This window comes from Lampris incognitus, chromosome 16, assembly GCF_029633865.1.
Source record: "Lampris incognitus isolate fLamInc1 chromosome 16, fLamInc1.hap2, whole genome shotgun sequence".
Taxonomy (NCBI): Eukaryota; Metazoa; Chordata; class Actinopteri; order Lampriformes; family Lampridae; genus Lampris; species Lampris incognitus.
The window spans coordinates 23,860,547-23,873,598 of record NC_079226.1 but is presented as its reverse complement, the minus strand read 5'-3'; the positions used below and the strand labels follow the sequence as shown (position 1 = coordinate 23,873,598).

Here is a 13,052-nt window from a genome sequence, read left to right as displayed (position 1 = left end):
GTTCTCAAGCTGAGGAATGACGTACTACCTCTGTTACCAACTGATTCACCATTCGCTAACAGGATAACACTTGCTGTTAAAAAACAACGTTGACTCATGAAATTATTGAATATTTATTTTGCATTGGCAGACTAAATCCCCCTTATGACACTGTGTCTGTTTTATTTTTCTCTTCCTGATCCCCCCCCCTCCCCTCAGCATAACAACCTATTGGCCAGTTACCAAACGTTTTTCTGATCGTTCTGTCAGCTGTCATTGCAGTGGTGGCATGATTTTGGAATCACATGTACCACGGCCAGCCCAGATGACAGCTGGATGTCCGCTAGTAACTTCTTTAATTGCCTGTCATGGAAATAAATCTAAACAGACTTCCTTTGTTTATGCCATCATTATGCCATATGCCATACGGCCTACACATACTTGGCCAAATAAAACCGATTCTAATAAAATTCTTATTGTCGCTTTGTCTCAGAGGGCCTTTTTTGCGGTTCATTTCCTTCTGGATCCTTGATAAAGTCTTTGGTGTGAGTGAAAGTTCAGCAAGTAAAAGTGCAAAGACAGAGATGACTGATGCAGAACAGTTTTGCTGGTCTGATTTGTGGAGCATGCAAAAAGACTTGTAATTCTAGTGCTGGTCACGTTACCAGAGTTGAGGTTCAAACCTGTTACTACAGGAAGTGTCAGTTCATTAGCAGTTTTTGAAAGTTGGTGAAGAGGTTATAAACTTACCACCGTGATAATGTTCATCTGTGTTTCTGTCTTTACTTCTCTCTTGATCTCTATCCGGCCGTCTGTTTCCCTCTATTGCCCTGCGTTCCTTCTTTGTCCGAGGTGGAGGAGGCCATGATGGTGCTGGAAGATGACTCTCCTGTGGAGGCGGCGTCTACCCCGAGTACACCCCGCAACCTGTCTGCTTGGAACATCACCATCCCTTACATTGACTTCTATGATGATGATGTGAAGCGGGAGAGAATACCTGTTTTCTGCATCGATGTGGAGCGCAACGACAGAAAAGCAGGTGAGGCTGGTTTCTCTTCTGCTTTCAGTCATTGTGCTTTGCAGTACAAATTATCTGAATGATCTATTGCACTATTTAACATTAGAAACTCTTCTTGGGGCATCCGGGGTGGTGTGGCAGTCTATTCTGTTGCCTACCAACACGGGGATCGCTGGTTTGAATCCCCGTGTTGCCTCCAGCTTGGTCGGGCGTCCCTACAGACACAGTTGGCTGTGTCTGCGGGTGGAAAGCTGGATGTGGGTATGTGTCCTGGTCACTGTACTAGTGCCTCCTCTGGTCGGCCGGGGTGCCTGTTCCGGGGGGAGGGGGAATTAGGGGGAATAGCATGATCCTCCAGCACGCTACGTCCCCCTGGTGAAATTCCTCAATGTCAGGTGAAAAGAAGCAGCTGGTGACTCCACATGTATCGGAGGAGGCCTGTGGTAGTCTACAGCCCTCCTCAGATCAGCAGAGGGGGTGGAGCAGTGACTGGGACGGTAACTGGACAGGTACAATGGGGGGGGGGGGAATCCCCAAAAAAGAAACTCTTCTTGGACAGCAATACTGTGTTTAACTCGTATTCAGAGGAAGGTTTTGATAATGTGCAATTTACTGTTCAACTAAATTTATAGAAAATGAAAAATAAGCCCTCGTTGTTGTTTGTGTGCAGTTGGACATGAGACTGAGCACTGGTCTGTTTACAGAAGATACCTGGAGTTCTACGTCCTTGAATCGAAGCTCACTGAGTTTCATGGTAGGTAAATGAATGAAAATCAATCAGCAGACTAGCCACTCACCTTCATTCATTTTATATCATGAAAATCGCGATGTTTACAAACGCATTTGGCATCTTTTAATAAGGGCTTTGAAATTATGATGGCCTAAACAACACACCTACCTGCACAACTATCGCTGCCAGAAACTCACTGTCCGTGTCAGGTGTCCTTATGATGTTTAGGTTTGTGACGTACTTTTTGTTTTTAATATTGCGCATTATTTGTTTTTATGTGGCACTGTTGTCCGTGTGAAATGCAATCTCGTTCCCCATATACTATATGAGACCTGCATATGCGGAAATGACAATGAAAGCAGTCTAAGTCTGATCTCTGTCATTTCATGTCAGACTTGGTCGCTTTCGTGCGAGGAGCCGCCTAGGAGGCTGCACATCCACAGACTGACAGGCAAAACACTTTCATTCAGTAGATTTTTTTTAGCTTGAGTGCTGCATGTTAAAAACTTTTTTTCCCATGTTTCCCATGCAGTCGACTTGGACGCTGTGCAAGTCTTATAATGGAAGGAAAAACACTGTTTTTTTCTTTGTGTGTGTGTGTGTGTGTGTGTTTCCCTTCTGCCGGTAGGCGAAAAAAAGGTTTGTCGCCAAGTCCGAACACTGGAGAAGGGGGAGATATGTATGCCTGGCGGAGATCTGAGTGCACTCCTCTACTCCTGATCTGAAAATGTTACCTTGTCCATAGGCTCTTTTCCAGATGCGCAGTTGCCTTCCAAGAGAATCATTGGTCCAAAGAATTATGAGTTCCTCACATCCAAACGGGAGGAGTTCCAGGAATACCTTCAGGTAGAGCTTGTAACAAGGAGAATGCACTCTTCGTTCACTTTCTGTAAGATTTTATTTGACAGGCATGTTGCACATTGATCTATGTGTGCGCATGCAAAGAACATAGAATCAGATAGGAAGCCTTACACTGTTTCTATTTTATATCCGACGTACAAAAATTTGAGGACAAGTTGAACTTACAGATATGGCTTCTGTCTCTCTGAGACCGAAATGAAATCATTTCTAACTTGATGAGACATGAATGATATCAATCTCATTTCTGCTCTGCATGGGAGTGAAAAAGGTTGCGGAAATGGAAAACTATTTCAGTAATGTAAGCTCTATGCAACAAACAGTGTCTTTATTATTGTACTGAAGCCCTTTGAAAGCCTAGTTCTAATTAATTCATCTCTAATTCAAGTACAGAGCATCCAAAATGGAGAAGAATTTTTTTCTCTCTAACCTTTATACACATTTATTCTGTCAGAGTCCATTTATTCTACCCAGCCATTTTAAACAGAATTCGCTGAAGTTTAATGAATGGCACATGAGAAGTTGATCATGTGCATTGTTGAATGAAATAGATTTAAATTCGTCCCCAGCACTGCTGAAAATCTCCAAATACACTGAGCTCACTATACACCAGCCCAGCTACGATGTTCCAGCTAGAGAGCTGCAAAAATCTACAATTCCGCTTTTGTATTTCTCACCCTCACAGAAACTTCTGCAGCACCCCGAGCTCAGCAACAGCCAGCTACTGGCTGACTTCCTGTCTCCTCACAGCATGGAGTCTCAGTTCCATGACAAGATGTTACCTGATGTCAACCTCGGTACAGTATGGGGGAAGAAACTGGCCAAAAGGAATTAAAAAAAAATCTCCCAAGACCTGTATTATACATAAATAGGAGCAGTTTTTGGGGGGACAAGCACCACAGATGCCAAAACTATATCAACACACCTTTGAAAATATTTGACTGGGGTGACCTTGGGTTGCTATAAAAGCTTTTTGCACCCCAAACATGGCCTGATGTGACAGAACATACATCACCATGATGAAATGCTTTTTGCTTCACAGGGAAAATCATTAAGTCAGTGCCCAGCAAACTGATAAAAGAGGCAAGTTGTGTGTGTGTGTGTGTGTGTGTGTGTGTGTGTGTGTGTGTGTGTGTGTGTGTGTGTGTGTGTGTGTGTGTGTGTGTGTGTGTGTGTGTGTGTGTGTGTGTGTGTGTGTGTGTGTGTGAGTGAGTGAGAATGTGTTGGGGGGTTCTCACCCTTCCTGTTTCCAATGTTTTCATGATAAACATGATAAGAATGTTTTCCATAGCACTGCAGTTTCAGTCTTCAAGTTTCTGTACTTCTGTACTCGTAAAAAAGTCCTGAAAATGTCAAACTTTCAACATATCATGCTTATACAATAACATAAACATTTCCCAATTTGTTTTTGTTTTTTCCCCCCCTGTCTTTAGAAAGGGCAGCATCTGGAGCCTTTCATTCAGTCCTTCTTCAACTCTTGTGAATCTCCCAAACCCAAACCCAGCCGCCCTGAGCTCACCATTCTCAGCCCCACCTCCGAAAATGATAAAAAGGTCAAGTATGCAACTCCTGATCCTCCCTTCCTCTCTGCTTTCTTTCATGTCTGTTCACAGTTTATGTTCATAGTGTATTGTGTACAGGAACATTAGCGCTCTATGTTCCGGGAGCCAGAATCCAAACACAATTACTGGCCAATCAAGTATTAGAGGTGGATATTTTAGAAAAGGTCTTAAAGGACTGCTAGTTTTGAGCAAAACTATTCCAATGGCATTTGAATAAATGTTAGCAATAACTCCTGTGCAACTGCTCCTATGCAGTAGGATGAGTTAGATGCAGAGAAAAAAAACTTAATTGTAAAAATACAATGAAAAAATAAAGTGGCTTTCTTTCATTCTTTTCTAAATAGGGACAAGCTGTATGTAAGTTCATGATGTGCACAGGCCAACTTGTCAGCTATTTATTTACAACTTCCACTGGCCATCTATGAGTTATGTGGCAAATGAGCTTCACTTTGAAATTAAAGAGTAACTAGGGTGTCCAGGTGGCATGGCGGTCTAATCCGTTGCCTACCAACACGGGGCTCGGTGGTTAGAATCCCCGTGTTACCTCCGGCTTGGTCGGGCGTCCCTACAGAAAAAAATGGTCATGTCTGCTGGTGGGAAGCAGATATGGGTGTGTGTTCTGGTTGCTGCACTAGCACGTTCTCTGGTCGGTTGGGGCATTGTTCTGGGGAGAGGGGGAACTGGGTGGAATGGCGTGATCCTTCCACGCGCTACGTCCCCCTGGTGAAACGCCTCACTGTCAGGTGAAAAGAAGCGGCTGGTGACTCCACATGTATCGGAGGAGGCATGTGGTAGTCTGCAGCCCTCCCCGGATCGGCAGAGGGGGTGGAGCAGTGACCAGGACGGCTTGGAAAAGTGGGGTATTTAGCCAAGTACAATTGGGGGGGGGTAAGGGAGTAAAATAATGATAATAATAAAAAAATAACAAATTAGCCCAATAGCCACACACTTAAGAAGGACAAAAGAGGGAGATTGTTAGTTATCAAATGTTAATCTCAGGTTGTTTGGTGATGGGCAGAGTGTGAGAGCAGAATGCAAAGGGCATTTACACACACATCCTTTTTACATTGAGGAAAGAATCAAACCCCTCAAACAGAATTACTTACCAAAGCCAACAGTTTTTGCAGCACAAAGCGGTAAAGACTTGAATCCTGTTCTTGCATTCAGCTGATTTGGGATAGAGCTCTGTAGGAGGAATTTTTCATCAATGCAAGTGTGCAAAATTAAGTGTTGTACAAAACACTGGCTGACCTGCTGTTGACAGTGTTGGACACTAAATGTGGACATTCTCTTTTTAAGACAGTTGGCCAATTTTATTATCGATCTTACTTCGGTCTGGCATGAGCCTTTTTGCAGGAGGTCACATCAAACTGAAGGTGACTCTTTCATGGCTGGAAAATGCACAAAGTATTTTACACCAAATGTCAGAGGCTGGGTTAGAGAGACTGTAAGATGTGTACCTGTGCAAAAATATGAATACTAAAATGCTGTTTTCATTACACCGTAATGCAAAAGCCATAAACATGAGGTGCTCTAGCTCGTAATAATTATGCACGAGCATGTACTACTTTTCATTCAGTTTGAGGAGTCAGATTTCTTTACGCCCATAGTAATTACATTGTTTTATGATTTGGAACTAATCACAAACACTAATATTTATTGTCAGCCACGCCTCATCACACAACCCGACTAGAATAGCTGCTAGAAATAACGAAGCAGCACTGTCATCTTCAGTTCAATTTATTTATTTTAATCTGTTTAATGTATGTCTTTTATTTTCATCTCCTCCAAACATGACACATTTAAAATTGTTTCCCACTCTCACAGCTCTTCAACGACCTCTTTAAAAACAACGCCAACCGGTCGGAGACGGCTGAGAAGAGACACAATCAGAACTACTTCATGGAAATGATCACAGTCGAAGGGGTTTATGACTACTTAATGTACGTGGGTAAGTTAGGGCTCCCTGTGCTGTATTTTGAGATAGCGATGCATCCATCACAACGTGTTTAATGGATTCCTCTGGAGCGGCCCAAACCATTCCTTCAGGGCACCCAGATTTTTTGCAAAAGTTTTTTGCAGATTTGTCCCTAAATCAGAGTATCCTCTTTCCCTCACTCCACCGCCATTTCTCTTCATAACTCCTGTCTCCCCTCTCTCCTCTCCATTAAATGTCAGGCCGGGCGGTGTTTCACATCCCTGACTGGCTTCACCACCTGCTGATGGGGGGGAGGATCCTGTTTAAGAATACACTGGAGGCATACACAGACTTTTACCTTCAGTGCAAACTGGACCAGGTGGTTCAGGAGCACCGCCTCGTCTCACTCATCACCCTCCTCAGAGGTACCAGCAAAACACGAGCTCAAAGATCTTTACATGAAGCGTCTGGGTAGCATAGTGGTCTATTCCATTGCCTACCAACACGGGGATCGCCGGTTCAAATCTCAATGTTACCTCCGGCTTAGTCAGGCGTCCCTACAGACACAATTGGCTGTGTCTGCGGGTGGGAAGCCGGATGTGGGTATGTGTCCTGGTCGATGCACTAGCGCCTCTTCTGGTTAGCTGGGGCACCTGTTCAGGGGGTAGGGGGAACTTGGGGGAATAGCGTGATCCCCCCACACGCTACATCGCCCTGGTGAAACTCCTCATTGTCAGGTGAAAGGAAGCGGCTGGCGACTCCACATGTATCGGAGGAGGCATGTGGTAGTCTGCAGCCCTCCCTAGATCAGTAGAGGTGTGAAGCAGTGACTGGGATGGCTCGGAAGAGGGGGGTAATTGGCTAAGTACAGTTGGTGAGAAAAAGGGAGAGAAAAAAAAATCTTTCCTTGAACGTGATAGCATTTACAGAGGTTCTTTCACACTATATCAGCCACCCTATTCTGAACAAAAGCAGGAAATAGGAAATGTAAAAAAAATAAAAATAAAATAATAATCCAGTGTTGGGGAAGCTGCTTTGAATGCATAGCTTTGCGAACCACCAATCACGTAGAGCTACCCTCAAGAGAAATATGGTTTGGTTGAATTCAAGTTACTCAGAAACCGTTGTTTAAGCTATTTCGTAAAAAAAAAAAGATCACATCTACATTTGCATTGTAATACAAAATTTGATTGTGATGAAATATTACACAATCAAGCCACCTTACTGCAAACAGCCCAACTCAGCTGAGTTTATCATCATTGACTTGAAGTCTTTTGTTCACTGTTTGTCAGCTGCCCCTTGAAAAAGAGATGTAAATCACAACGGGGATCCCTGATTGAATAAAGGATAAATACATTTGATAAATATATTTAAGAATGAAGGGATAAGATACACAGTAAAACTGTGTGTGTGTGTGTGTGTGTGTGTGTGTGTGTGTGTGTGTGTGTGTGTGTGTGTGTATGTTTTTATGTCACTGCAGTTTATTGTGCACATTTTTGCATTGTTTTTGTGCATGTTTTAGCTACGTCATGTGTTTGTGTGTGTGTGTGTGTGTGTGTGTGTGTGTGTGTGTGTGTGTGTGTGTGTGTGTGTGTGTGTGTGTGTGTGTGTGTGTGTGTGTGTGTGTGTGTGTGTTTCTCACCACCCTCAGAGCATAAGGGAAAAAAGGGTTCTGTCTCACTTTCAACCTTTCTCACTCCATAACTTCTTGCCAACATCTGAATGTCCGCCTGCCTGTGTCCTCTGCTTGCCTGTCTGTGTCTGTTTGGTCTGCTAGTATGCTTGCACATGCAAGCATATTTGTGTGTGTGGGTGTGTGTGTTTGTATTTCCTGTAGTTAACGCGTCAATGCATGTTCAATAAGCCAGGTGTAGAAATCCCAGAAAAGTTGAATCAGTTCATCTGGACACCAACTGATTCAACTTTTTTGGGATTTCTGTAGTTAACTGCACCTGAAAATCACAAAAAAGCAAATAAACTACAAAATCTCAATGCAAATTTGGATTTAGTGGACCAACCTGCAAACCACTATAGTTAAACTATACGCAGTAGCTTAATTATATGTAGTGAAAGTACTCCACAACACTGAAAACATCATACAGTGTACAATGAAAGTGAAATCAGACATGTGTTAGGTCTGTTTTCTCTACAATATGGGCTCCTCTTTGCTCTTTTGAGAGGATCCCAAGCTTAATCCAGAGCACCACTTCCCTGCAACTAGCTGTGACATCATGTGTTGGAGTATTTGGAGAGTCTGGAAAAATTTCGGCACTTTTGCAAACCAATGCCCACTCTTCCTTGCATTATGGAGATTTGGATTTTTTTTTTTTTTTTTTACAGTTGAGTGTTACACGGTCACATTTAACAATGTCAGATGACTGGTTTTCTGCATTCTTTGCCCTGACAGATGCAGTGTTCTGTGAGAGCAGTCAGTCGAGGTCTGCCCAAGACAAACAGAGAAGGGCAAAAAGAACATTTGAGGAAATGATTAGCTACATTCCAGGTATTTGTCCTTATTTTCCTGGTAATGTCTGTTGTTTTGTAAACTGGGAAGTCTCGTGTCCCTGAAGAGGTTAGATATTATCCTCTGCAGACAGGGATTAATTCATAAACAATAAAGCAATGTGGCTTGCAGATAAAAAAGCAAATCTCACATAATATATCTGCTCTATCCATTTTTTAATTCAGATGCCGTATACCCAAGTTTATTCATGCAATATTATGGCAATCTGTGAAGGACAGACCTCTGCACCGACATAATAAAAACTCCAAAATGCTAGTTGATTTTGAATAGAATTCAGTTTAGCATGCGCAACTAAGATGAAAAAGGAGAATATACATATTTAAAAAAAAAAACTGGTTCTGATTAAAAAGTAAATCGGAGAGCAGTGCACTGTGGACACTCTCTGCAGTGACAACTTAGAAAACCGTCGTATACTTCAGCTTAATTAAACGTGATGGCTTTAAACTCATAAGACATCTGTTTATCAGATTTCCTGGGAAAATGCATTGGAGAAGAGGCCAAGTATGAAGGAGTACGTCTGCTCTTCGATGGGCTGCAGCAGCCAATTCTCAACAAACAGGTAAATGCACAGGGGAGGGGAGGATGTGGACACACACACACACACACACACACACACACACACACACCCCGGTATAAACAGAAAGCCACGCAGACATGATGACAAAAAATACACATATAAAGAGAGATGTTTTTGGTGATGGAAGTAGTTTTAATCTTGTGAGATTATTTACTGACAACCCTTAAATTCAGAACTATGAGAAATTTCCACAAATTCTATGCAGTCACATAACAATGGATTCCTTTGGATGAGAGATCTTCATTCTCTGCCTGGCAGTCCTGTCAGGACTTAGAATAAAGGGCAGGTTTGTCCTGAGGCAGCCGTCACAGATGTTTGGAATTCATACAGATTAAACTGTAGTGGTGTTGCATGCCCTGCAGTCATCCGGCCAGCAGTTTTACATTCACCAAGAGCTCCCTGTTAGCTTTGGTTGACTTCGAAAAGGCATGTTGGTCCCAACATATTGCATTTTTACACAAAGATCATTGTCCTTGACTCCGCTCATGTTTTCCCCTCATTTTCCCACCACAGCTGACGTATGTGCTTCTGGATATTGCCATTCAAGAGCTTTTTCCTGAACTAAACAAGGTAAAAAAGTTGCATAAACTGGGTGTATGCTCAAAATTGATCTTAACATGAAGACACACAGACACCCAAGAAGGGTATTTTTCAACAAACCTTGTGCGATGATTCTTACATGTGAGTCAATTATGTGTTAACTTGTTAAATACTCCTACATCCATGTCACTGATACACAGCATCGGCCAGCATCTATGATGTATTTAAATCTGACACTTCAGTCTATCTGAGTACAATTCTAATCATGTTTTACATGGCCTAAATAAAGCTACGATGTCTTCTTCGGCAGTCCATCGAAACGATGATGACTGTGATGCAGTTTAAGCACGGCAAGCATACCTGTGGGCCATCAGGCCCACATTAGAGCAACAATATCATCCACATTTGTCACAGATGAATGTTGTTTGAGTTGGTCTGTTATGTCTTGCATGGTGGGCCTGTTGCCCAACTAGCCAGCAGTCAGTCAGTCAGTCAGTCAGTCAGTGGTCGGGACAGAGAATCATCACACCCCAGGTGGCATAGCTGTACAAAACCTCTGGAATAAGCTGTGCGCTGGACAGGCTAGAGCCATTCACCATGGAGGACATTGTCTTTATTTAAGTCAATCCAAGAAGGGAAAGCGTGGAGCCATGGTATGAGCATGGCGGTAGAAGAAGGTCTCCAAGTTTTCCAGAGCAATAAAAAAAATGAGGGACCGTTACTGCACTGTCAACCTGGATCAGGAGGAGGTCTTCAGGACCAAGATTATTGAGAAACCCCTCTGCCCCTTCTATGGAGAGGACTTCTACTGTGAGATCCCACGTAGCTTCAGACACCTCTCATTCTACATTCTACATCTTCAACAGGGATGTCTTCAGGAGGGACTCTAGCATCGGCAAAGTTGCAGTGAAGAAAGAGGACCTTCAGAAATATCATGGGAAAGACACCTGGTTTCAGCTAGAACCTATCAGCGCTGACTCAGAAGTGCAGGGAAAAGTGCACCTGGAGCTGCATCTGAGTGAAGTCATTACAGAGAATGGAGCTCTATCCATAAACTAGCCACACGAGTATTGGAGTACCAAGGTCTGCCAATCGTCAATGGCCAGTGAGACCCATATGCTGCCATATCCCTTCTAGGACCCTCCAGGTCAGAAGCTTAGAAGACCAAGGTAAAGAGGAAAACCAACAATCCCCAATTTGAGGAGGTTTTCTATTTTGAGGTGACACAGCCGCTGAGCTACACCAAGCGGCAGTTTGACATCAAAGAGGAGGATCAATCAATCAATCAATCAAGTTGCATTCATAAAGTGCTTTTCTCGTTGCAACAGCCACTCAAAGCACTTTACAATGTCAACAAACTGGCCCTGAGGGTGGACCTGTGGAACACCAGGAACTTGAAGTTTGGAGATGCGTTCCTGGAGGGGTGTGTGTTCCTCTCAGGGTCCTGGGCCAGGCTGAGGTCCACGATGCATGGTACTTCCTCCAAGCCAAGGGAAAATGAGGGATTCAGTGGGGAGGAACCTGGCCAGGGCAGGTTCCTCGCTGGCCTTGCTGGAGCGCAGCATGGTGAACAGAGTGTTCTGCACCACAGTGGAGATGGCCGTGCTCACTATCTCCTTGCTCAGGGCCTCCAGGGAGTGTTGTGTGCCCAGGGGTGCCACCGCTGCTACCACCACTCCCTCTTTCTCCATGCCCCCCTCCATGCTGGCTCCTTCCCCACCAGGCGGCCGTCCATGCCCGTTGATGTATTTAAATCTGACACTTCAGTCTGAGTACAATTCTAATCATGTTTTACATTGCCTAAATAAAGCTACTATGATGGTATTTAAATCAACGGATTCTGTGTTAGAGGATACCTCAGGGTTAATAGTCTTAGAAATGAGACATATGGATATTTGCTCTGCATCATTCAACATCTCAACTGAAAATGCTTACCATGTGTGACTCCATTTAAATAATAGGAAGTCCTGTAAGGAAGCACAATTCCACTTTGCTTCCTCCCTGGAAAGCATATTCTGGTGGTCTCAGGAATATACTCTCCACATGGGATTCCACGGCTAAATCAAATTGTGTTGGCCACATTTCATTTTTCAGGCATGACTACTTTCTTAATGTCCTTTCAACACTGCACCTGGCTTTGTACATCTATGCAGTTATTGTGTTCACGTTAGTGTTGAATTTCAACTTCTCAAAGCTATAGAAAACTCAGTGTTTCCTGTGTACCATGGAGAGCTATATCTATGCAGTTTTATCCCAACCAACAACCAAACACCATACCAGACAATTTTACTCATTTACCCATATTTAACCTGAGTGGGAGAATTGAATAACTAAAATAAAATTAGGGGCTGTAGTGTGTAACTGATAAGAAACTAGTACACTCTCCACCATGGCTGTTTGGTTGGAATCACTGCTATTGATAGCCCGAGTGAAAGAACAAAACAAAACTTTAACAGAACTATATTGTCAACTGCATGGGATTTTGGTATGCCTTTTTTCTCATCTTTGGGTATCTGAGAAATTGCGTATTATTGTCACGTGACCTACCAACTACTGTTGAAAAAATACATCTCAAAAATGAAATAAAAAATACAGAAATAGTGCTTCATCATAACCTATTATCAAAAAACAAAGCTGTTGCTGTTTAGATGGCTTATGTCAATAGTTTCATGTCAAATTATGATCAAAATGTAGTGTTTCAGATGGATGTAGATTATAGTGGTATTGATCGTAGAGTAGAAGGTGACGTGTCTTTTGGAACCACATTTAAATGCAATGAGAGAATTTTCGTAGTAATATCCAGAAACAACAGTGAAATCTGATCACATAATAATGTAAAAATAAAGCAAAAAAGTGGATTAACCACCTCCATTGTAAAGTTTGACTAAATTATAAAGTTTTCATCCAATGTTCTTTTTTTTTTTAACATTTAATTCGTTCTTGCTTGTAACGTTTGAACTGTTGTCTCTTTTCTTAGCAGGTGCAGAAGGAGAACTCTCTCATGGCTCCCTGGATGTAGAAGTGAACGGCACTATGGGTAGGGACTGTCCTCACACTCGGGCGTAAGATATGTCTACTGCAAAGATAATGGATGGTGAGGATACTTAAGGCAACAAACAATGTACATCTGCATTACACTTCTAGAGCTTGACCTTCTACTAGTCTGTGGTGAGAAGAGGGACACAGCTAGCATCAAGGTTTCTTCATCTCCCGTGCATGTAATATATTTTGTAAAATAAATGTTATCTCAATGCTAAAAGATGGACAGTTTGTTCTGTGATCACTTGTATGTGTTTTCAATACAGATGGGGAAAAAAGTGACGAAATACCACAGAAATCCGCTTTC

At 42.8% G+C, this 13,052-nt stretch overlaps 1 protein-coding gene across 2 annotated transcripts in view; it reads left to right on the top strand.

Annotated features, from left to right (window-relative positions):
- Positions 1 to 12,958, top strand: part of LOC130126701 (sorting nexin-14-like) — a 43,409-nt gene extending 30,451 nt beyond the window's left edge. Inside the window, exons 11-23 of one of the 2 annotated variants that reach the window (XM_056296316.1) lie at positions 832 to 1,018; positions 1,668 to 1,751; positions 2,473 to 2,573; positions 3,271 to 3,382; positions 3,628 to 3,668; positions 4,019 to 4,138; positions 5,975 to 6,098; positions 6,326 to 6,490; positions 8,473 to 8,568; positions 9,057 to 9,148; positions 9,680 to 9,736; positions 12,684 to 12,743; positions 12,851 to 12,958. In XM_056296316.1, coding sequence (XP_056152291.1) covers positions 832 to 1,018; positions 1,668 to 1,751; positions 2,473 to 2,573; positions 3,271 to 3,382; positions 3,628 to 3,668; positions 4,019 to 4,138; positions 5,975 to 6,098; positions 6,326 to 6,490; positions 8,473 to 8,568; positions 9,057 to 9,148; positions 9,680 to 9,736; positions 12,684 to 12,725 — 1,221 coding nt within the window. In that variant the 3' untranslated portion in view covers positions 12,726 to 12,743; positions 12,851 to 12,958. Of the gene's footprint in view, positions 1 to 831; positions 1,019 to 1,667; positions 1,752 to 2,472; positions 2,574 to 3,270; positions 3,383 to 3,627; positions 3,669 to 4,018; positions 4,139 to 5,974; positions 6,099 to 6,325; positions 6,491 to 8,472; positions 8,569 to 9,056; positions 9,149 to 9,679; positions 9,737 to 12,683 lie in introns of both variants that reach the window. The other variant, XM_056296317.1, reaches the window with a different exon arrangement.
- The last annotated feature ends 94 nt before the right edge of the window (positions 12,959 to 13,052 follow it).